At 42.7% G+C, this 23,313-nt stretch overlaps 1 protein-coding gene across 2 annotated transcripts; it reads left to right on the top strand.

Annotated features, from left to right (window-relative positions):
* The first annotated feature begins 1,401 nt into the window (after nucleotides 1–1,401).
* nosip (nitric oxide synthase interacting protein) lies at nucleotides 1,402–23,178 on the top strand. Of its 2 annotated transcripts, none has more exons than XM_048520976.2 (9): nucleotides 1,402–1,613; nucleotides 4,353–4,452; nucleotides 5,858–5,963; nucleotides 7,572–7,653; nucleotides 12,621–12,762; nucleotides 15,152–15,270; nucleotides 19,299–19,486; nucleotides 21,180–21,288; nucleotides 22,701–23,178. In XM_048520976.2, exons 2-9 carry the CDS (start codon nucleotides 4,383–4,385, stop codon nucleotides 22,770–22,772), a joined length of 888 nt encoding a protein of 295 aa, XP_048376933.1. In that variant the 5' UTR covers nucleotides 1,402–1,613; nucleotides 4,353–4,382; the 3' UTR covers nucleotides 22,773–23,178. The 2 variants fall into 2 exon arrangements, with proteins under 2 accessions (XP_048376933.1, XP_048376934.1); XM_048520977.2 differs by lacking the exon at nucleotides 1,402–1,613 and adding an exon at nucleotides 3,450–3,470.
* Nucleotides 23,179–23,313: the final 135 nt, after the last annotated feature.

Here is a 23,313-nt window from a genome sequence, read left to right as displayed (position 1 = left end):
TTCGATGCCCATTTCACAACAGATGGAGAGAGATTTCTTGCCTCAAAAGAAAATAAATCTGTGAAATTCATCTCTCAGAGTTCTGTCAAGGCTATGTTTTTATATACATTCAAGGCTGAGATTAGACCGATTTTTAATTAGTCAGGAAAACAAAGGTTTTGGGAAAAAGGCAGGAAAATGTAGTTGAGGATTATCTGAACAGCGATGGTCTTATTGAATGGCATAGCACTCAATGGCTGAATGGCCCATATTTAATGTTCTGAGGAGTAGCAGTTGGAGTTTAATTAAAAAAGGGAGGTACCTCATTTTGGAAAAGTAAATCAGGACACAGCTTATACCCTTAATGGGAGGGTCCTAGGGAATGTAGCTGAACAAAGAGACCTCAGAGTGCAGATTCATAGTTCCTTGAAAGTGGACTCGCAGTTAGATAGGATAATGAAGAAGGCATTTGGTATGCTTGCCTATATTGGTCAGTGCATTGAGTATAGGAGTTGGGAAATCATGTTGCAGGTGTACAGGGCATTGGTTTGGCCATTTTTGGAGTATTGCGTGCTATTCCCATCTCACTCCTACAGGAAGGATGTTGTCAAACTTGAAAGGGTTCAGAAAAGATTTACAAGGATGTTGCCAGGGTTGGAAGGTTTGAACTATAGGGAGAGGCTGAATAGGCCGGGGCTGGCCAAATGCTAGCAAATGAGGCTAGTTTTATATAGGCAGGGATGAGTTGAACCAAAGGGGTTGTTTCTGTCCGGTACATCTCTATGACTCTATCTTATGGTTACTGGGAGAGCCAGAACATACAGGAAGGGCTGAAAGGCCTCTTTCTGCCATATAACAATCTGTGACCTACAGATCTCATTATGAGTTTTGACAATATAGGTAATTAGGAGTGGGGAGAGGTAATAGGAACTATACCTTGTTAATTCTCCTCTATCCATCTTTGATCCCTCTCTCCCTCTTTATTTCGGAACCCTTTCCCCATTCCCCCTTTTCGGATGAAGGGTCTGGGCCCGAAACGTCAGCTTTTGTGCTCCTAAGATGCTGCTTGGCCTGCTGTGTTCATCCAGCTCCACGCCTTGTAAATTAGGAGTGGGGTTGGCCAGGTATCAGGTAGACAGAAAGGTAGCTGCAGGGTTGTCCTCCCGAGCTGCAGGGGGCGCACAAGCTGCCAATGGCAATCGCTTGAGCAACTGCTCAATTCCCCTTGGTTAAGGCCCCCACCACTTGCTGTAAATATAGCAGGAAACACATTCAAACTTCCTGTCTCTTCATCAGAGAGTGTTTTAAGGCAATATCTACGTCTAATAATTTCATATTTACTGCGCAAATGTGCGCATGCTCATCCGTCGCCACCACCGCCCTTGGATTCACTTCCACTCGAGCCGGAAGGAAACGTGTCTATTTTTTCTTCCGTCTAGGATCTAGGCCCGAAACGTCAGCTTTTATGCTCCTGAGATGCTGCTTGTCCTGCTGTGTTCATCCAGCCTCACATTTTATTATCTTGGATTCTCCAGCATCTGCAGTTCCCATTATCTCTGATACTATTTTTTTCTTCCGGTTGGGTCAAATGTGACGTACTTCCTGTTTGGGTAAGCCTGAGATCGGGCTTAAAGGTACAGTTTTGGATTTTAAAATTGTCAATTAATTCATAATTAAGGGAGCGTTTTGGTATTAATTTGTCTGTAATAATAGAACAAGTAATAATTTTGAATAAGTCATTAAGTATGTATGCTTGAAGGGGAAAGGCTGTGGGGCTGTATAGATATTAAAGTGCTAGGGCAGGGGCAGTGATAATGGGAACTGCAGATGCTGGAGAATCCAAGACAACAAAGTGTGGAGCTGGATGAACACAGCAGGCCAAGCAGCATCTCAGGAGCACAAAAGCTGACGTTTCGGGCCTAGACCCTTCAGAGAGGGGGATGGGGAGAGGGAAATGGAATAAATAGGGAGAGAGGGGGAGGCGGACCGAAGATGGAGAGTGGGCTGGATAGCCTTAGTCTGCGCTTTATCGTGCCTTAGGACTTAGATTAAAAATCTATCTTTCAGCCTGTCCATTAGTGCTGCTGTCACCTCCATAGAGCTCATAGTCCAGCGTTGGCAGTCTACTGCAGTATCCATAGGATGCTACGCTGTCAGAGGGGCCACCTTTTGGATGGTGGAGCACCTTAAGTTCCCCTCCAAGCCACATGTCGTCTTGACTTTGGACTTTGAAGTACATTGCTGTTCTTTCGCTGTTGGTGGGACAAACACTTGGAACTCCCTCTTTGTCACAGCACTGTGTGTGTGATTGTATGGAATATATTGCAGCTGTTCAAGTAGACCACTCACTACTTCCTTCTGATGGATAATAAATGCTGGCCAGATGATTACACCAATCACGTAAAAATATTTTTAAAAATGCCAAGGGACCGTCTGCACCCCTGGGTGGCTGTACCAAATCCTGTGGTCACTGCCTGAAGAAGAATATTGAAGTTCTCACTTGTTGAGGCCAATATTTGTCTCTCAGCAAACATTGTTTAAAAAAGAATGGCTTCACTAGTCAGTTCTTGTTTAATGGAAAGATGTTTCTCCTGTTTTTTGTCCAAATTTGTAAGCTGTTCTGAACTTTGTACATGAAATGAATGGTTTTTGAGATGTGAAGAGTTTCTTTGTAGGCATCAGTGATATAATCATGTTTTGATTTTAACTCTTTCCTACTAAAGATTTTTCTAGCTTGTTGAGTTTTGATGGGCTGAATATCTCAATTGATTTTTTTTTGTTATTCTCTTATGAAATGTGGCCATCACCAGTCGCCCTTCAACTGAGTGACTTCTAGGCCATTTTAGAACATAGAACATAGAACATTACAGCACAGTACAGGCCCTTTGGCCCTCGATGTTGTGCCGACCTGTCATACCGATCTCAAGCCCATTGAACCTACACTATTCCATGTACGTCCATATGCTTATCCAATGATGACTTAAATGTACCTAAAGTTGGCGAATCTACTACCGTTGCAGGCAAAGCATTCCATTCCCTTAGTACTCTCTGAGTAAAGAAACTACCTCTGACATCTGTCCTATATCTTTCACCCCTCAATTTAAAGCTATGCCCCCTCGTGCTTGCTGTCACCATCCTAGGAAAAAGGCTCTCCCTATCCACCCTATCTAACCCTCTGATTATTTTATATGTTTCAATTAAGTCACCTCTCAACCTTCTCTCTAACGAAAACAGCCTCAAGTCCCTCAAAGGTGGCCCCTCTGACAGTGTAGCATCCCATGGATACTGCACTAGACCGTCAACGCTGGACTATGAGCTCTATGGAGTTGACAGCAGCACTAATGGAGAGCAGTTAAGAGAAACATTGCTGAAGTACGCATGCAGGCCAGACTAATTGAGGATGGCAGTTTCCTTCCCTAAAGGATATTAGTGAACTAGATCACCTTTAACGACAGTTGATGATAGTTAATATGGTCTGTCTTTATGACTAGGTTTGTGTTCCAGATTTTTAAATTAAGTTTTAAAATCACCATGACCCAGAATAACAGACTGGCTGCCAATGCATCCAGTCCAATGACATTACTGCTTTGCCACTATTTCCCCATTGACATCGTATTCACAGATGTTTAGGAATATAGGAACTGGTGGAAACTATTCAGCTTGTCAAACCTGCCCTGCCATTCAATACAATCATAGCTGATTGAACACTTCAATGATTTTTCTTCACCCCCATCCCCATGACCAGAACACCTCAAAACCAGAAATCTCTACCTTAAACAGAAGATAAACCGAAGGAATTGTGGATGCTGTAAATCAGAAACAAAAATACAGTTGCTGGAAAAGCTCAGCAGGCCTTGCAGCATCTGTGAAGGAAAAAACAGAGTTAACGTTTCGGGTTTGGTGACCCTTCCTCAGAACCCACACGATCATCTGTGATAGAGAAGTCCAAAGATTTACAGCACTGAGTTTTAAAAAAAAATTCTCTTCATCTGGCATTCCATTTATTTTGAAATTATAACTTCTGTTTCTAAACTCCCCAACCAGGGAAACCTCATGCCTGCAGCTACTTTGTCAATCTCTTGAATTATTTTGAAACCACCTGTCTTTTCTTTTGAAACTCAAGAAAATACAAGTCAAGTTTGCCCAATTCCTTTTCATTGGGCCTGTCCCTGGAGCAGATCTAGTTACCTTTTTTAATTGCACTTTACTTATGGCAATAATATCTTTCTGGAGATAGAGACCAAAGCTGTGCCCCGTTGGAATCTAACCAAGCTCCGCTACAATTGAAGCGAGGCTTCACTATTACAGTATTCAAATTATATTGTAATAAAGCCTTCCTACTAGCTTGCTGAAATCTTTTCATTCTTTTGTAGATCTGATACCATACTGTTGATGTGTGAGTGATGACAAGACACGGGAAGAATTGCACAGCAGGGGCTGTATATACCTATTACGAGAAGAAAAAGGACACAGGTATGGGGATGGATGTGGGAGGCTGAATTGAATACTGTACATTAGCTATAAACAGAAGGTGACTCAAGGCACATGCCTCCAAATCCCCCTACAGGCCACTGACTGGGAGATGTAGCTAACCTGCTCCTTGACTGTCACTAGGTTAGATCCTGAATCTTCCTTTAGTTCTGCAAGAACATTATCATAAAGGATTTCAGATGAACAGACTACAGTAGGACAAGAGGCAAATCACTTCCAATCACCACCTCAAATGGCAACGAGGGTTTTTTTTTAATGAAATGATTGTTCTATGGGATGTGGGGTGAAGTGGGAGAAGAGGTGCTGCAGGTTGAGTGGAAGTAACGGCCAGGATTGGACATTACTAAAGCTGGATTCTGGGTTGAGCAGCACGCAGGTTGCCTACAGAACATGAGAGTGCAGCAATGGAGGGAGGGAGGTGGAGGTGAGGGTGAAATTGGCTTTGTAGTAAAAGCACATTTGGCTTGGCCCCAATATTAACAATTGGAATTAATAGGAGAATAACTGGAAACCACTCCACAGGTCAGGCAACATCTGTTGAGAGACAAATGCATAGAGCTGATGTTTTCAAATCAGAGACATTATATCACAATCCGAGCCAAAACCAGTGTTCAGCCTGAACCATTTTCACTATTTCCCTAAATTATTTAATGAATGCAAATCACTGGATCCAAATGATTGTCTCTTTATTTGTTGAGTTAAGGTAATTAGTTGCTATTTATTCTGTAGAGGGGGGTACTCCTCAATAATGTGCAGTCTTTGTGCATCTTCAGAAGTACATAGATTTTGTACTGAGGCCTCCGTGGTGGAAGTTGGCTGTGCAGGGACATGGTTTGTCCTGAACCTGTTTAGCAAGGGCTACTCTTGCCATCATAGATCCAAGTCTCCCAATCGACAGGGGATTTGTCACAAGGAATTTGTTTGTGAGTTCCTATGTTTATTTGATCTGAAGAAAGTTTGCAGATGTCTGGCTCAGGAAGGTAGCTTTAACAGGCTGAGATGGGAGATGGGGAGTCGTGGTCTTAGCAGGTCAATGTAGAGTGGGTAAGCAAGGCACAGCACAGATGCTTTCAACCAGCTCATGGATTTTCATCATTGTGGATGTGTGGGACGATGTGGTTTGTGAAGATAGGAAGCCAGGAAGGGGTGTTGAGCAGAAGGTTCCAGTTATGATTTCGCATTATTGTATTCATTTGTGTGTCAACAAGATGTATCTGTGCCATAACCTATGACTGATAGGTGCCCAGTACTCTGCTGTGGAGTGTGATCGAATGAATGTTAAGGTCTGAAGGCAGAATTTGTTCATTGTTGGCCATGTGGGCACAGTGTTTGGATTGCCCATAGTGATGTGATCTCAATAACTGACTGATTCTCCTTTCTCCCTCAGCTGTTTCGGGGTATGGGACACAATCCCTACGTCTCAGTAAAGATGCCATTAAGGATTTCGACTGCTGCTGTTTGTCATTGCAGCCCTGCAAAGATCCAGTTATAACGTGAGTCCTTCTCATTGTGCCACTGGTACTGCTCTCTTGGAAGCTACAGCTGCCTTGGGATCAAACCCAACTTCTGCTGTGATCCTCACATAGGACGTTAGCTCCTGTGCCTGTAGTCAGGCTAATGGTGACTGAGTGGATCAAGTTCTTGAATATTGCTGATAATATAGAGGCAATGGCCTTGTGGTGTTATCACTGCATGGTTAATCCAGAGACCTAGGTAATGTTATGGGAACCTGGGTTCAATTCCAAGGCAGATGGTGGTATTTGAATTCTGTTGAAAAAAAAGTTGGAATTAAGAGTCTGATAACCATGAAGCATTGTTGATTGTTGGAAAAACCCATCTGGTTTATTCATGTCCTTTAGGGAAGGAAGCTTCCATCCTTGCCTGGTCTGGACTACGTGTAACTCCAGACTCTTCAGCGATGTGTTTGACTCTTAATTGCCCTCTGGGATGGGCAAGAAATGTTGGCTTGGCCAGCGAGGCCCTAAATCTGTGAATGAGTTTAAAAAAAAAATTCCCAAGTACTTTAATATCTACATTGACAACCCGTTTAAATTAATAAGTTGAACTTTGTAACACAGCTCATTTACACTTGCCAAAAGCGACGTGCATACATTCACAGGGATCCATTCTCTGCAAACAGAAGGAATGTGTCCAAGCCTTGCATCGTTTTTGAATTACCCAGGAGTCTGCCATTTGCCATTGGCTGAAGCATTGTCATGGAGAAAGCAATCAGAGTCAACTTGTTAACCAATCAGCATGCTTTTCTCCTTTTTAGTATAAAATGTTGTGACAGTTTGAAATTTGGCATCCTTGCATTTGTCCTGATGCATGCAAGACAAAACATTTTGGTAACAGGTCTCTTTTTAGCAAGATCAAAAGTTCTGTGCAAGCAAGTAACTGAATCAAATTTTTATTAGATCCGATCATTGTATTTTCGGATTGTTTTCTGTAATTCTGAGCAATCTTTCCTCCAAAATGAGTAAACCTGATCCATACCTATCTAGATAACAGATAGTAGCCGGGTAGTCGATGATTATAGCTAGAAATGGACAATAACGCTGGCGTTCTCTCTGGTGGTGGATCAACAGTTCAGAAGTTTTATGGTTACCCGTGCAGTTTCAGATTTCATATTCCCAATTAATTAATTGCCTTCAAATTATGCAGCTGTTGCAGTGGAAATTGAACTTGTGAATTTGGTTGATTGGTCTAGGACTCTGGGTAACCAGACCAGTGATGTAATCATGTTGTTGCCGTCCTCCTATAATCTCATTGTTGTTTATGAGAACCTGCTGTGTACAAACCAGTGGTCATATTTCCTACTTCACCACAATGTTTGTGCTTCAGAAGCATTCTATTGGCTGTACAGCACTTTAGTACTGACCATGTGACAGACATGATGAAAAGGGAAGCTATTTCTTAACCTGCTGCGATTTTCACATTAGACCTTCAAATCTGTATTTCTCGCAGCATGTTATACATTTATTCTCTGCACCATTGACTGGACCTGGGCAGAATATTATTCAATGTAAATACATTTGTGTCTATTACTGAAAAGGCGAAGCATTTTTCCCTGAATATTTCATGTTTTTTTGGTTATGCAGGCCTGATGGTTATCTATATGAAAAGGAAGCAATTCTGGAATATATCTTGCACCAGAAAACTGAAATTGCTAAGAAAATAAAGGTAGATTTCCCTCTCTTATCTCTCCCTCCTGTTTACCCCCATGGAATATCGTTCTTTCCTAATGTTTCCGGTTTTCTAACCTTCTTGCTGTGCCTCTGCCTTCCTCAAACTCTCTCAGCCTCTCGTGCGCTTTCTGCATTCTTTCTCCATTTTCCTCTTACTCTTCCTCCTTTGCTATTAGTGAATTAAGGGGAATTGGAGGATGTTGCTGTTGACGTCCACAGTCTGTCTGCCTGAGTTTGGTTGTTCATGCTGGGATGATGTTCCACGGGAAATCAGTCCTTTCACACCTTATTCAAATCATTTTTTTTAAAGTATGGATCAAGTGAGTGGGCGCCGGTTTGCTACTGACTGTAATTGGGGTCAAAAGCTGCAATCTGTCTTTTTTGTCCATGCATGCATCTTTGCTCGGGTAGAATACAGCTAATGGTGCTGTGACTGGCATACCAGTTGATGTGAATTCTCTAGATTCTCTTGCTAAGATTGACCTGGTAAATCAGGGGCTTAAAACTCAATGGAAGGATACATATAGTACTTTTCAGGCAGACTTTTATTGTAGCAGGAAGGAATGTAGAGAGGAATTTTAATTTAGTGTTGATAAGAGAATCTTATCCTTTGTAATGAAGATCGGAGGAGATAACGCATCAGACACAGACCCAATGAAACATGACACCAAATGAACAGAATGTACACAGGACAGCAATGGCTACTCTATGTAATGGAACATAGGAAATAGGGCAGGCCCTATCTGGCCCTTTTCCTTCAGAATGCTACTTTCATGCACCATTCCCATATCTTCTGGTACCTTTAATATCCAGAGACCCACAGATATCTGTTTGAACATATTCAATGTCTGACCTTCCACAGCCTCTAGGGGCGAGAATTCTAAAGATTTACTGGCCTCTGGGTGAAGACCGTTTTCCTTATCTCAGTGCTAAATGGCCGATCCCTTATTCCATTACTGCCCCCTGGTTCTAGACCCTCCAGCCAGGAGAGGCATCTTTCCTGTATCTACCCTCAATGGCCAACATGCCCTTCCTTGGGTAAGGGGTCTAAAACTCTGCACAGTATTCCATACACCACTTCACCGCGACACTATACTGTTGTATTGACTCGTATTCACTCCTGTACTCAAATCCTCCTGCAATAAAATCCAAATTCCCATTTGCATCCAACTCCTGCACGTGTATGTTAACTCTTAAAGGCATGTGAGAAGGACATCCAGGTCCCTTTTGGACATCAGCATTTCCCAATATGTAACCATTTACAAAATCCATGTATTTCTGTATTCCTACCAATGCAGGTAATTTTACGTTTTTCCCCATCATACTCCAATCGCCATGCGTTTGCCTCTCACTGAGCTTGGCTGGATAGCTCTTTGTGTCTTCCTCACAGTAAGAATCTAACATTTAAGAATGAGATGATATTCCCATTATTGGTTGGAACATTTAATCCTGCGATCTTGACAGGATGTTTCCTCGTAGTAGAATCTAGAATTAGAGGTGTCTGTTTTAAAATAAGGGGACTACCTAAATAAGTCAGAGCAGGAGAATGCTCTTTTCTCAGAGAGTTGAAAATCTTTGCAACTCTCTTCCTCGAAAAGAAGTGGAAGCAAAGTCTTTAATATTTCAAGGAAGTAATAGATTATTAGGGGTAGGTTAATAAGGATAGATGAGAATATGGAGTTGTCAGATCAGCCAGTGTCTTACTGACTGGCCTTGCAAGTGAGAGAGGGGCGAGTGCCCTACTCCTGCTCCTAATTTGTATAATTATACACAAACTGTTTCCTGAAGATCTGGGTGAAGGGAGAGACACTTCACTCCAGTCCTTGAGTCTAACAAATGCAAGCCCCTGTCAGATTATGTGGTTAAATCCAGTATATACAATACAGAAGGGGTTATTCACAGAATTATTGAAGTACTGAAGGAGGCTGTCTGCACCTGCTCTCTGAATGAGTATCTCAGTTCTTCTCCTGGTAACCCCATACATATGGGTAGTCCGAGATAATGGGAACTGCAGATGCTGGAGAATCCAAGATAACAAAGTGTGGAGCTGGATGAACACAGCAGGCCAAGCAGCATCTCAGGAGCACAAAAGCTGATGTTTCGGGCCTGGACCCTTCATCAGAGAGCTTCCGGAGGGGAGGAGGGTGACTTCTTCAGGTTAGGCATCCCTGGAAGAGGCTTCGCAGTGAGGTTAAAATAGTATCAGAGATAATGGGAACTGCAGATGCTGGAGAATTCCAAGATAATAAAATGTGAGGCTGGATGAACGCAGCAGGCCAAGCAGCTTTTCAGGAGCACAAAAGCTGACGTTTCGGACCTAGACCCTTCATCAGAGAGGGATGAAGGGTCTAGGCCCGAAACATCAGCTTTTGTGCTCCTGAGAAGCTGCTTGGCCTGCTGTGTTCATTCAACTCCACACTTTTTGTTATTGGGCAGTCGTCAGGTTGTGAGCAGGTTCCTTTCTTGAGTGCATTAGCAAGGCGATTCGACACAAGTCAGAACACAATTGAGGACAATATAAAATAACCGTTTATAAGAATGAAGAAACTAGTTAATATTAATGCTAATATTAATTAAAATTACTATTAATACACTCCTGTAAGGCATCTCATTCATAAATTGGGACTGTCTATTGCTCCTTTTCAGTTGGCATCTTACTTCTGTTTTGAATGCCTCTGGTGCACTGTGTATTACAGAGCCCAACCACACTCTGCATGTTGAAGTTTTTTCCTCATATCACTTTTGCTTATTATGGCAATAACTTTAAACTGTGCTCCCTCGATCTCAATCCTTTTGTGAATGTAAAATAGTTTCTCCCTATCTGTTCTGTCCAGGTGCTTTATGATTGGTCATTGCCCCTTTGTGCGTTTGAAAAAAAAGTTCTTCCTCATGTTCCAGGCCTTGTTCAAAACCTTTCAATCTAGTGCTTGTGCCATCAGTTAATGGAAACAGCATGTTAAAAGGTGATGGCCCTCCAACCACCTAGTGCAAGCTTTTGCCCTCTTTCAACCACATGCTCTGCTTCAGTCAGTGCTAAAAAAACAGAATAGATTCCCTCTTTATCAGAGATCAGTGAGTGAGGAAGAATTGACTAGTGCTCTTGCAGTCACAGTAACAGTTGCATTGCAATTTGGCCTGACTAGGGAGTAAATGCACTTGCATGGCCTGAAGTCTAATGCTAATTCTTAAAATACAGATTTGAAAATATTGATGGTGTCAGAGCATCACTAGACTAATCTGTTTGTGGTACATAATGCATGTGGAGATGTTTCTCTTCAGTGGCATTAAATGTAACTTGAATTAAAATATTAAAGACTTCCTTCCTCAAAGAGGTGGAAGCAGAGTTGCGAAGATTTTCAAACTTCTGAGAAAAGAACATTCTCCTGTTCTGATTTAATTAGGTAGTCCCCTTATTTTAAAACAGACACCCCTAATTCTAGATTCTACTATGAGGAAACATCCTGTCAAGATTTCATGATGAAATGTTTCAACCAATAATGGGAATATCATCTCATATTCTTAAATGTTAGATTCTTGCTGTGAGGAGGATGCGAAGAGCTATCCAGCCAAGCTCAGTGAGAGGCAAAAACATGGCAGTTGGAGTACAAAAAGGCACTGAATCCAGTCCATTCTGAATTGCAAAGGTCTTTTCTCCCCCCGGCGGCGGTGGTGGGGGGGGGGGGGGGGGTTCAAAATTAGAGAGCATATTTTTAAGTTGTGAGGAGGAAGATGTAAAAGGGAGCTGGGATGTGGTTTGTATGTGGAATGAACAGCCAGAGGAAGTGGTGGATGCAGGCTCCGTTTCAACATTTAAATGATATTTGGACAGGTGAATGAATAGGTAAGGTTTAGAGGGATACTGGCCAAATGCAGGGAAGTGAGACTAGTTTATTTTGGGGAAACTTGGTCAGCATGGATGAGTTGGACCAAAGAGTCTGTTTCTGTGCTGTATGACTCTCTGATTTTGTCCAAACCTCTCGTAATTTTGTATGCTTTGATCAGATCTCCCCCTAATCTCTGAGGAGAACAACTCTAGCCTCTTTAACCTGACCTTATAGCTAAAATCCCATTGTAGTACCATTCTAGTAAAAAACCATTCACGTTCTTTTGGGACCAGTCATGTCTTTCGATAGAGTGAGGCGGAACTGGATAAAGTGCTCTACTTGTTAACTTGAATAAAATATCTCAACCACGTGCAGAATTTCTCTGCTTTTTATGGATAACATCACACAGCTCCATTAAGGCAGAAAGAATGTATGACCACATTCTATATAAACCCTCATGGTGATCTCGCCTGACTGTGTCTGTGTGTGTGAATGTGTATATATATAATTCATGGGATGTTGGTGTCGTACCTCTCCTTACATGACCTTGAGATTGATACAACTGACTGACCCATTCAGCCAGAGGGTGGTTAAGAGTCAACCACGTTGCTGTGGGTCTAGAGTCACATATAGGTCAGATTGACTAAGAATGGCAGATTTCCTTTCCTAAAAGACATTAATGAACCCAATGGATTTTTAATGACAGTGGTTTCATGGTCATCATTAGATTTTTAACTCCAGATTTTTACTGAATTCATGTTCACCATCTGCCAGGGTAGGATTTGAACCCAGGTCCCCAGAACATCAGTCTTCAGTCTCTGGATTCGATGACAATAGCACTAGATCAGTGTGTCCCATAAAAGGCCCTCTAGCAACAAATAAACCCACAGGTATCTTCCAGTTGTCTGCTCAAATTTAACAATTACAAGGACAACATGAAACATGGTTCCACTGAGATTTGAACTCGGATTGCAGAGCTCAAAGTCCAGAGTGCAAATTGTTACACTATGTCCTGCCCATTTGATTAACTTAAGAGGCATCAGACATTGTTGTTCTGTAGGCAGTTGTGGGTGTGATCCTGTGCTTTGGTCTTGTGCATTTAAAATTTTTTAAATTTTTTTCTTTTAATTTCATATAGGCTTACGAGAAACAGAAGAACATCAAGAAAACAGAGCTGGCCGAGCTGGCAAAGGCGGAGAAGGAGACCAAAGTCAAGGCATTCCTGGAGAAAGAGTCAACCATTGTCAGCAAGCCACTGAATCCCTTCAGCTCCAAAGAGGGTAGGCTGTCCCAGGGAAGATGATGTGCAGTCCGGGAATGTGTTCCTCTGTTGGTGGGGATTTGGAAATACACGCCACTCGTGAAAATGTCCATCTTTTCAGGAAAGATATGCATTTGTGTATTGCCTTTCATACCCTGGGCATATCCTAAAGCATAGCTTCACAGCCAATTCTTTTGAACTGGTTTAATGGAGAAAATGTGGCAGCCAATTTAAGCACAACAAGCTCCCACAAACACCCACAGCAACGTGCTTAATGATCAAATCACCACTTGGATAATGTCATTCAAGGATAAATATCTTTTGAGTAGGATTGACTGCCCTGCATGTTTTTCAAAATGATACTGTGAAATGGTCTGTGTCCAGCTTGGCGCTGGAACCTCTGACTATTCAATATGCCCCTGGCCCATCCCAGGAATGTCAGCTGTAGATAGGGTGCTCAAGCCTTTGGAGGGGACTTGAACTCGTGACCTTCCTGGATAGAAGAATGAGAAAAGCACTCTTTAACTGGAGACCTGTGGCCATCCGAGAATAACTATTTTTATCATATTGGTGTGTGAGCAGTCTGTGTTAGTGAGCCTGCAGAGGCTCAGTGAGCTACACTCGTGTCTCAGTCAGAAAGTTGTGAATTCACACAACACTTTAGGCAGATTGTTGCGGCTCTGAGAGCGTGTCACCTTCTGGTTGAGGTATTAACGGTAAGGTCCCACACCGCCTCTCTGGTGAATATAAAAGAGCCTGAAGCAAAGCCTTTCAAGAGAAGGCTCAGAAAAGATTTACTGAGATGTTGCCAGGAATGGAAGGTTTGAGTTATAGGGAGAGGCTGGATAAGTTAGGACATTTCTCATTGGAGTGTAGGAGGTTGAGGGGTGACCTTTTGGAGGCTTATAAAATCATAAGGGGTATAAATAAGGTGAATGGCAGGCAACTTTTCTCCATGGTGGGGGGTTTCAAGATTAGGGGATGTAGTTTTAAGATGAGAGGAGAAAGATTTGAAAAGGACATGAGGGGAAACTTTTCTTTTACACTGTGGTTCGTGTGGAATGAACTTCCAGAGAGAGTGTTGGATGCATGTACCGTTACAGCGTTTAAAAGACGTTTGGATAAGTACATGAACAGAAAAGGTTTGGAAGGATATGGCCCAAGTGAAGGCAGGTGGGACTAGTTTACTTAGGTATTATGGGCAGCATGGACTGAAGGGTCTGTCCCTGTGCTGAAAGACTCAATGACCAGTTCATTGGAGCTCTGCTAATCACTGTCTTCCTTCTTGCTGCTTCTCTTTATTCCTTCCATACTTTAATTCTTTGACAGGATGTGGATGCTGCTGGCCAGTGTGTTGCCCATCTCTAATTGGCCCATTGCTGAGGTGGGGACTAGCTCGGGTTATTTCAGAGGGCAGTTAAGAGGCAATCACATTGCTTGTGGGTCAGGAGTCATGAGTAGATTAAATACAACATCCTGCCAAGTGCCATCTTAGTCAAAAAGATGCATATTGTGAATTACGGAAACCGGTTGGTTGAGTAATTAGATGTGTGAATGGAAGGTTGTGGTGTTATTGACAGTAAAATATAATCCAATGCATTCATTTGAAGAATTATATTGCAAACTTTCAGTAAGAAATCAATGTTATATGTGAATCTGTGGAATTCACTACCCCAGGGTGTGATGGATTCTGGAACGTTGAGTAAATTTAAGGAGGATATAAAACAATTTTTTTTCCATAAATAATGGGTTGAAGAGTTATGGAGAACAGGCAGGAAAGTGGATTTGAGGCTGTGACGATGTCAACTATGACCATATTGAATGGCAGTCCGAATTTAGGGGGTTTGAATGGCCTAATCCTGCTCCTAGTTCTTATGTTCTTGGGCCAGATCGGGTGAAGGTGGCAGATTTTCTTCACTAAAGGACATTAGTCAATTGTATGGGGTTTCACAAGAAAGCAATGATACGTGGTCACCACTACTGCGATTAGCTTTCACTTCCAGATTTTTAGAACTAACTTTTTAAAAGTTGTAGTAGGATGTATTGGTTACTGAATTGACATTCTATCAGTTTCTGGATTTGAAGCTGTCCCCCTGAGTGATAAACCGGACATCTGAACTAACCTAGTGACATTAACACAACAACACCGTCTTCTTACATTGTGGTAACTCGTCCACGATATAACACAAAAGCTAGCAGCGCTGTTCGGACTGAAGTCAGCGTTTTAGATTTAAGATTTATTTGCCACATTTTGACTCGATCGTGGCATCAATGCAAACAGCCAGATTTTTCAGTGTCCTTAAGACCTCTTCCCCACTTCTACTCAGGGACTCCTTCTGGAAAGTTGAAATAATCCGCACCATTTAGAGCGTCTTTGTTTTTTGTTTCCTTTTCCCTCTGATTCCTAGGGGAGGCCCAGGCTGGTTCCAGCACAGAAGCCATTCAGCCAGAGAATGAAAAGCACTTGCCTAGTTTTTGGATTCCGTCACTTACTCCTGAGGCAAAAGTGTCTGCCATGAGAAAACCGGTAAGATTCTTCAAGGCAATTGATTCTAGTTTGATCCACTTGTTCCAAACAACATCCCTATCCCTGTCCCCAGCATAAAAAACAGGAGCAAGGTAGGCTGGTAAGCCCAATCCACCATTCAATATGATCATGGCTGAACCTCCATCTCAATGCTACACTCCTTAGTTCTTCCCATGCCTCATTAGTCTCTTGAGACCTCTCTGTTTCTTCCTTAAGTATATTCAGTAACCCAATCTCCACAGCCTTCAGGGCTAGAAAATTCCACAGGTTTACCAATCTCTGAGTGAAGAAATTTCTCATCTCAGTCCAAAACAGGCTAATGCTAGTCCTGAGTTTATAGCCCCTTGTTCTGGATGTCCAGCCGGGGAAATATTATGCCTGCATTCAGTCTGTCCAGCCCTGTCAGAATTTTATATGTTGCGATGAGATCCCTTCTCATTCTTATAAACTCCAGTCAATACACACCCAGCTGGTCCACTCTGTCCTTGTATGATCAGTCTGGTGAACCTTTGCTGCACTTCCTCAATGACAAGTGTATCTTTTCATAGGTGAGGAGACTGAACTGCATACACTACTCACCAATGCCTTGTAGATTGCAGTAAGACTTCCTGCTCTTGAATTCAAACCTCCTTACAATGAAGGTCATTGTAACGTGCTATTTATTTTCCTAATTGCTTGTTGCATTTGCTTACTGGTCACTGAAAGCAAGCTTGCAAGGACACCCAGGTCCCTGTGTCCGTCCCAAACCATCACCTATTTAAAATGGGGGTTGAGTGACCTTATTGCATTGTTTCTGCACTCCTTAAGTTTTATACACCAGAGGACTAGTCACTTCGCATGTATTGTGAGATTGAAAATAATTGTTGAGGTCTCCTAAATTCCAACATTTACTCTACTTGATACAACAATGATTCATGACCTTTAATTGAATCTGACGTTTTTGAGTTCCACATTTGCAAGAATTTTGAGCTTGCACTGAGGAGTGGGTGGTATTTATGCACTGAGGAGGAAGTGTGTTAACTACCAGAACCACTGATAGAAGCTGTTGTGAGAGAGGGAGAGAAAGGTGGGGACTTGGGATATGAAGCTGTCCAAAATTGAATAGTCAGCCACCATTCCTATCTAGGCACACAGAAAGGCAAGACTTAGAATCATAGAGCTGTACAGCACGGAAACAGACCTTTTGGGTCCAACTTGTCCATCTCAACCAGATATCCTAAACTAATCTATTCAGCCTGTCTATAACACAATCCCTCCAACCCCAGCAACATCCTTGTAAATTTTTTCTGAGCCCTTTCAAGTTTCACAACATCTTTCCTATAGCAGGGAGACCAGAATTGAACGCATAATTCCAAAAGTGGTCTAACCAGTTCGTACTAATACAGTGCCTTTCACACCTTCATGGTGCGCTAGAGTGACTTAGAGTAAATTTATGCTTGAAAGATAGTCACTGTCACAACATAGGGACTGCATGGAAAACAGTCCCTTGTATGAGGTAGAGAAGAACTGCTGGTGCCTGTGGATCTATATTGGATCTAGTGCCTTGAGTTCAGAGACAGAAGAAAGGAGGGGAGAAATTAAGAGGAGGGGTCTGTGAGTCAAATCCTCCCTCATTATATGAAGTGATTTGATATTATTTAGAGTTAAGAAGAAAAATGATAAGTTGTGATGCAGAATATTGGAACTAATTGAGGCAGAAACTGTTTTGCTGCAGTATACTGTCCTCACTGGTGGAGCATTGTAATTATAATGTCACATCTGCATAAGATATTCCCATTTTATATGTGGAAAGCTATAAAGGCAAACTTTCATTTTTTGTGGGCAGGGAATGTGTGAAAGCTGAAGACTTTTAGCATGTGCATCTGGATGGCAAAAAGCTGGCATGCCACATCAGTCCCCTAGTTTGCTCCTTTTACAGCATGTGTTTTGAAAAGAGCTACAAAACTTGATTCTGCAAAGATGGTGGTACAGAAAGTTAAATTGTGATCTGAAGCCAGTTCAGATTTCTCAGGGCTGGAGGTGCAACAAAGCTCATCTAATAATATTGAAATGTTTAAGTCATAAAGTTATAAATGTGCGGGCAAACAATTCTGTGCTGAGAGAGATCGGAAATTGTTTGCCTAACACACCATGTTCAGTTCTCAACATTTGAGCGTGTCTTCCCTTGGAACTGTCTCTTTCAAATGTTTCCAGAGATGCCCATGTATCTCCTCACACCTCATCCAGTTGAGTGTCCTTGTCTTGGTACTGAGATTTTGGGCAGACCATTGCTGCTGAGACTGATATTGACTGTTCCTGGTCTGCATTATTGATCTGGCCATGCCCCTGCTTCTCCATCCCATGATCCTCCAGTTCAGCCCTACTTACTTTGTCTTGTATCTCTTTGCCCTTGTTAGAGATTATCACAGTCTGGCTCAGAGGTGTGAGTGGGGCACCCTCCAGGCCACACTTGATGAAATACTCGGCTCATGTTGGTGAGGTACACTAGCAATTACAGCAGAGGAACGACTACCAGTGAAAGGTTGCCATTGGCACCTCACTGATAGGTGCAGACCAGGGTTGTGAAAATGTACAATGCACTGTTCCAGAGGACCATACACATCAAACAAATTGAGAGCACAGGAGGCTACAAATAGTTAGGCGAGTGGGCAACAATATGGCGGATGGAGCATAATGTGGGAAAGTGTGAGATTCCTCAATTTGGCTGTAAGTATAGTAAAGCAGATTTAGTTTTAAACGTTGTGGATCTTGTAAATGTTAATGTTGGAGTGACTTGGGAACAATCATGCAAGGAATAGAGTGAGTTATTAAGCAGTTGGAAGACAAATGGCACATTAGCTTTTATTGCAAGCAAATTGGAATAAAAGAAGTTGCTGTTGAAAGTAGACAGGGAATGTGTGAAAGCTCAAGTCTTTTAACATATGCATCCGGATAGTAAAAAGCTCGTATGTCGCATCAGTCTCCTAGTTTGCTCCTTTTACAGCACAGGTTTTGAAAACAAATACCAGACTTGGTTCTAGAGAGATGATAGCACAGAAAGCCAAATGGCAATGAGTTGAGAGTTTTGGTGAGCCTGCACCTGGAATCTTTGTGCAGTCTTTGTTTCCATTTTAGTTTGGATGCAGTCACAACAAAAGTTAACTGGTGTTTCGGATGAGGAATTGTCTTTTGTTCAATTGCTTTGATAGTCTAAAATGTGAGGTGATATCATCGAATCCTTCCAGATTATGAAGGGGATTGATAGAGGAGATGCTGGGAGGTTGTTTCCCTGGCCTGGTCAACCTAGAAAAAAGGAGGAACACGGTTTGAGGATAAAGGGACGATGATTTAGGACTGAGATGAGGAGAAATTTCTCCAGCCAATGTCTTGTGTCTTAGGGATTCTCTATCCTGGAGGATTCATCGAATCCCTACAGTGTGGAAACAGGCCCTTTGGCCCAACAATTCCACACTGAACCTTGGAGCATCCCACCTAATCTACACATCCCTGTGGGCAATTTAGTATGGCCAATCCACTTAACCTGTACAACTTTGGACTGTGGGAGTAAACCGGAGCATCCAGAGGAAACCCACACAGACATGGGGAGAATGTGCACAGTCGGTATGGAAAGTTGCCCGAGGGTGGAATTGAACCCGGATCCCTGGTGCTGTGGGGCAGCAGTGCTAACCACTGAGCCACCGTGCCGCCCCATGGTTGTGGATGTTCTATTGTGGAAAATACTTAAGACCGAGATTTCTGAGATCTTATGGAATTAAGAGAATTGGGACTGGGGTTGAGGTCAAGTGATAGTTGAAGCAATGATCATATTCAATAATGGAGGAGGCTGAATGGACCAAATGGTCTACATCCCTATTTCATCTCTAAAGTAATGTATATTCATCAGGGCTTATTGAGATAGGGTCAAGAGTTGGGATTAATAAGAGAGAGCTGCTATGGGGGATAAAATGAGCAACTCTTCCATAAGCTTGAAACAGCCCTCTGTTTACCGTGTCTCTGAATTGTTATGCTGCCTTTTTTGCCTCTTGCAGGATAAGACTATCTACTGCCCAATGAGTGGGAAGCCTCTGAAGATGAAAGACCTGATTCCTGTCAATTTCCTGCCTGTCGACAGTAAGCTGGACCGCGTACAGCTGATCACGAGGCAGGAGCGCTATGTCTGTGCGGTGACACGGGATGTTCTGGGAAACTCTGTGCCGTGTGCTGTTCTTCGACCGTCGTAAGTTCCCTGTGGGCTACTGCCCACCACCTCCTGCAACATCTCATTCCTGATTCATAACCCCGTGTCCCCTTCCTAATCTCTATAACCAACTACAGTCATCTGCTCTTCACATTCTTTCCTCTTGCACATTTTCACCTGTCTGGGATCTAAACTCTGGAGATCCTCACCCTAACTTGTCTGTCACCCTTTTTATTGTTGCTTCAATCCATCTCTTTCATGAGCTTGTTGTCACTTAAATATTTCACAGTAGGCTCAGTATTGAATGTTGTTTGATAACCACTCCCTGTGGCAAGCCTTGGCTTTGTATCAAGACACTATACAAATGCTAGTTGTTCATTTTTCCATTGCCTATGGCAGAGGAAAGACTACCATCCCTCACATTGCTGAGGGTTCAAGTACAGCGTTATCAGTTGACTTATCTTCTAGTGCCTAACAGTGGTAGCAAGTTGACCAGCGATATCATTCAGGTCCACTTGTGGTCCATGCGCCCTTTACCTTTGGCCCCAAACAGATTTTATATAATCAGGAAGGGTGGAGTGACTCCGGTACTTACCTAGAAACCTGGAGAGTCCGAGCCTTAAACTCGCCATGGCCAGAAGGGACATTGTTTGGAATATATCTGGTCTTTTGGAGATATAGCACCACCTCATTCTCATTAAAAAAAAAACTAGTCATACATACACCTCCTTGTGGGTTTTATGACCGTTGTTAATGTTACTGAGATTAGCTTTCAGTTACAGATTTTCTTAAAATGGAATTTAAATGCCATAAGTGGCTGTGGGATTTGAACTTGTGACCTCGCTACACTCAGACAACAGTCTTGAGAGATGATCGGTGATAATTTTGTGGGTACCATTACTGAGATTTTCACTTTCACATGTTTTAATCCGACCTGTTCAGGCCTGTTTTAGCAAATCTCTGGAGCATGTAGGATTTGAACCCAGACCTATAGCCCTGAGGTAGGGGAGCTACCACTGTGCCACAAGACCCCAAACTCTCAGCTTCATTTTCCCGATGTTTTTAAAGAAATGATTTTAAATACTGCAAGCTGCCACAGAATAGAATCATAGAATCCCTACAGTGTGGAAGCAGGACATTTGGCCCCATTCAAATCCCCACCAACCCTCCAAAGAGCATCCCATCCAGACCCTACCCCCCAACACTGTCCCCTATACTCTGTATTTCCCATGGCTAACCCAGCTAGCGTGGACTTCCTGGGACACTATGGATAACTTAACAAGGCCAATCCACCTAACCTGCACATGTTTGGACTGTGGGAGCAAACCAGAGCACCTGGAGAAAACCCACACACACGTGTACAGAATGTGCAAACTCCAAACCCACAGTCGCCCAAGGGTGGAATCAATCCTGGGTTCCTGGTGCTGTGAGGCAGCAATGCTATGCACTGAACCCTGTGCTGCCCTATGGTGGGAGTTGAACCCATTTCCTTCATTGAGGTATTAGCCTGTACCTTTGTATTACACGATTATATTGAATCGTGCAGCAGGTTAAATAGCCCATTTGGTCCACCACTGTTCTTGTGACATTATAATTAACTCCCTAGTTGGAGGGTGGCGTCATAGTGACAGAAGTGCGGTTTCAGTCAGCAATGAGGATGGTGTCAGTGATTGAGCACTAGGGACCATGATCGTTCATGTAGTTTATTGTTTTTTTTCCATCTGGTTTGCAGAGGGTCTGTGGTCACCATGGAGTGCGTGGAGAAACTGATTAAACATGACATGGTGGATCCGATCAGCGGGGTGAAACTGATGGAGAAAGACATCATCCCGATTCAGAGGGTGAGCAAAAGCGTCCTGGTTCAGCTATATACATGTGTGTTCCTTTTCAGATCTGACTGAGTGCCGCATAGCAGCACAGGAAAATGCACCAGAACACCCCTTGTATTATGGTTCAATACATCCAACGTATTCACTGCAACTGGATAATCCCCAGGGGCGACAAAGCCTGGGATGACGGCATCGCTGACTCGGCCAGCATTTATTGCCTGTCCCTAATTGCCCAGAGGAGAGTTAACCACATTGCTATGGGCTTGGAGTCACATGTAGGCCAGACCATGTAAGGATGGCATTTTCCTTCCCTAAAGGACATCAGTGAATCAGATGAATTTTTCCAACAATTGACAAAGGTCATCATTAGATTCTCAATTCCAGACTTCAGTTGAACTCCATGGATCTGAACCTGGGTCCCATGACATTATCTGGGTTCCTGGATTAACAGTCCACATAATGCTATGAGGCCATTGCCTCCCCTGCTTGACACTTGATTCAGTTGTTAATCCAACTCCCTTTATAAGGCTTTCGGAGAATGAGTTCATACTCCATCAGCTGGCAGCTCATTCCAGAGGCTCTTATTAGTCCAAAAAACAACTGGTCAACCTATCCCGTGACAGTAGCTCTGTGAAATTTATTCTGAATAACAGTTTTTAATTCTGCATGGTAACAGAATCAGGAAACACGAAGGTGACCATGTGGAGAACTGGAATGCGGGTCAGTGGATGAAACGTGACAATCTCACAGTAACGTCACTCGGTGTTGTCTCCTGCCTCATGAGAGGTCTTGCATTTAAGTCTCATGCCAGAGATTTGAGCACGTAATACAGACTGATACTCCAGTGCAATATTGAGGGAGTGCTACACTGTCTGAGGTACCAACTTTCAACTCGGACATTAAACTAAGGCGCTGTCTGACCTCTGAGCTGGGCTTTAAATTTCCTATGATGTAATTTGAAGACCCCAGACTACTCTGGTGACCTGGCCATCACCGAAATAATAAATTAACCCATTATTGTATGAGGGAAAGTAGAGAATTGCTCTCAAAACAGTAGCACACAAAGTTAAATCAAAGAACTGTGGATGCTGGAAATCTGAAACTTAGACATTCAGCAGATTGGGCAGCATCTGTGGAGTAAAACTGGAGTTAATGTTTCGAGTCAAGAATCAAAGGGGCACTAGACTTGAAATGTTAGATCTGTTTCTCTCCTCAGATGCCACCAGACCTATTGAGTTTCTGCAGCAATTTCTGTTTTTGCATATGGAATGTCATTGACTGCAAAGTACTCTTGCACATCCTGAGGATGCTACATAATTAACTTCTTCCTGCTGGAGGACTTTGGATTTGTCATCTTTTAGGTACTGCAAAGTAAAGATTGAGGGACTGTGGTTCTTACTAACCAGTTGTTTCTTTGGGCACAGGGCGGGACTGGATTTGCAGGTTCCGGAGTGAAATTGGAAGCAAAGGAGTCGAGGCCGGTGATGCAAGCGTAACAACACAGCAGTTATCAGATTGTCCATCAGGTGCCTGAGTGAACAAGTGGACATTTTCCTGCTCCCATCATCAGCACTTTGTACTAAACTCTACTTTACAAATGATTTAGACATTCATTGGTGACACAACCCATCTGCAAATTGTTTTAAAAATTCACAGTAATTCAAGAAAATACAGGAATGACCAGGAGTCCCTGGTGTGCATCATCCTGTCACTTGCATTATTATGAGGCTGTCCTCCAGCTAGGGAGCCAGTCATAATGTCATTTTTTTCATCTTTTTGGTCACTTTTTATTTCCAAACACATTTGTGCTTTGTTGATATATTTAATAAAGTTACTCTCTTCTCACACTCTGCTTTTGTTAGAATGAAGGCAGGTAAAGTGTGGATCAAGGGCATAAGCTTAGCTATCGTGTGCCGTGTTAAGTTTTTTTTATTCATTCGTGGGACATGGGTGTTGCTGCTTGGGCTAGCCTTTACTGCCCATCTCCACTTGCCCCTGAGAAGGCAGTGGTGGTCAGCTGCCGATTACCTGCTGTGG

This window comes from Stegostoma tigrinum, chromosome 38 (genome assembly GCF_030684315.1).
Source record: "Stegostoma tigrinum isolate sSteTig4 chromosome 38, sSteTig4.hap1, whole genome shotgun sequence".
NCBI lineage: Eukaryota > Metazoa > Chordata > Chondrichthyes > Orectolobiformes > Stegostomatidae > Stegostoma > Stegostoma tigrinum.
This window is presented reverse-complemented; position numbering and strand designations above follow the sequence as displayed.

Coding starts and splice junctions, on each gene's coding strand:
- nosip (XM_048520976.2), top strand. CDS start 4,383: ATGACAAGACACGGGAAGAATTGCACAGCAGGGGCTGTATATACCTAT. Junction 4,453..5,857: donor CGAGAAGAAAAAGGACACAG/GTATGGGGATGG, acceptor TTTCTCCCTCAG/CTGTTTCGGGGTATGGGACA. Junction 5,964..7,571: donor TGCAAAGATCCAGTTATAAC/GTGAGTCCTTCT, acceptor TTGGTTATGCAG/GCCTGATGGTTATCTATATG.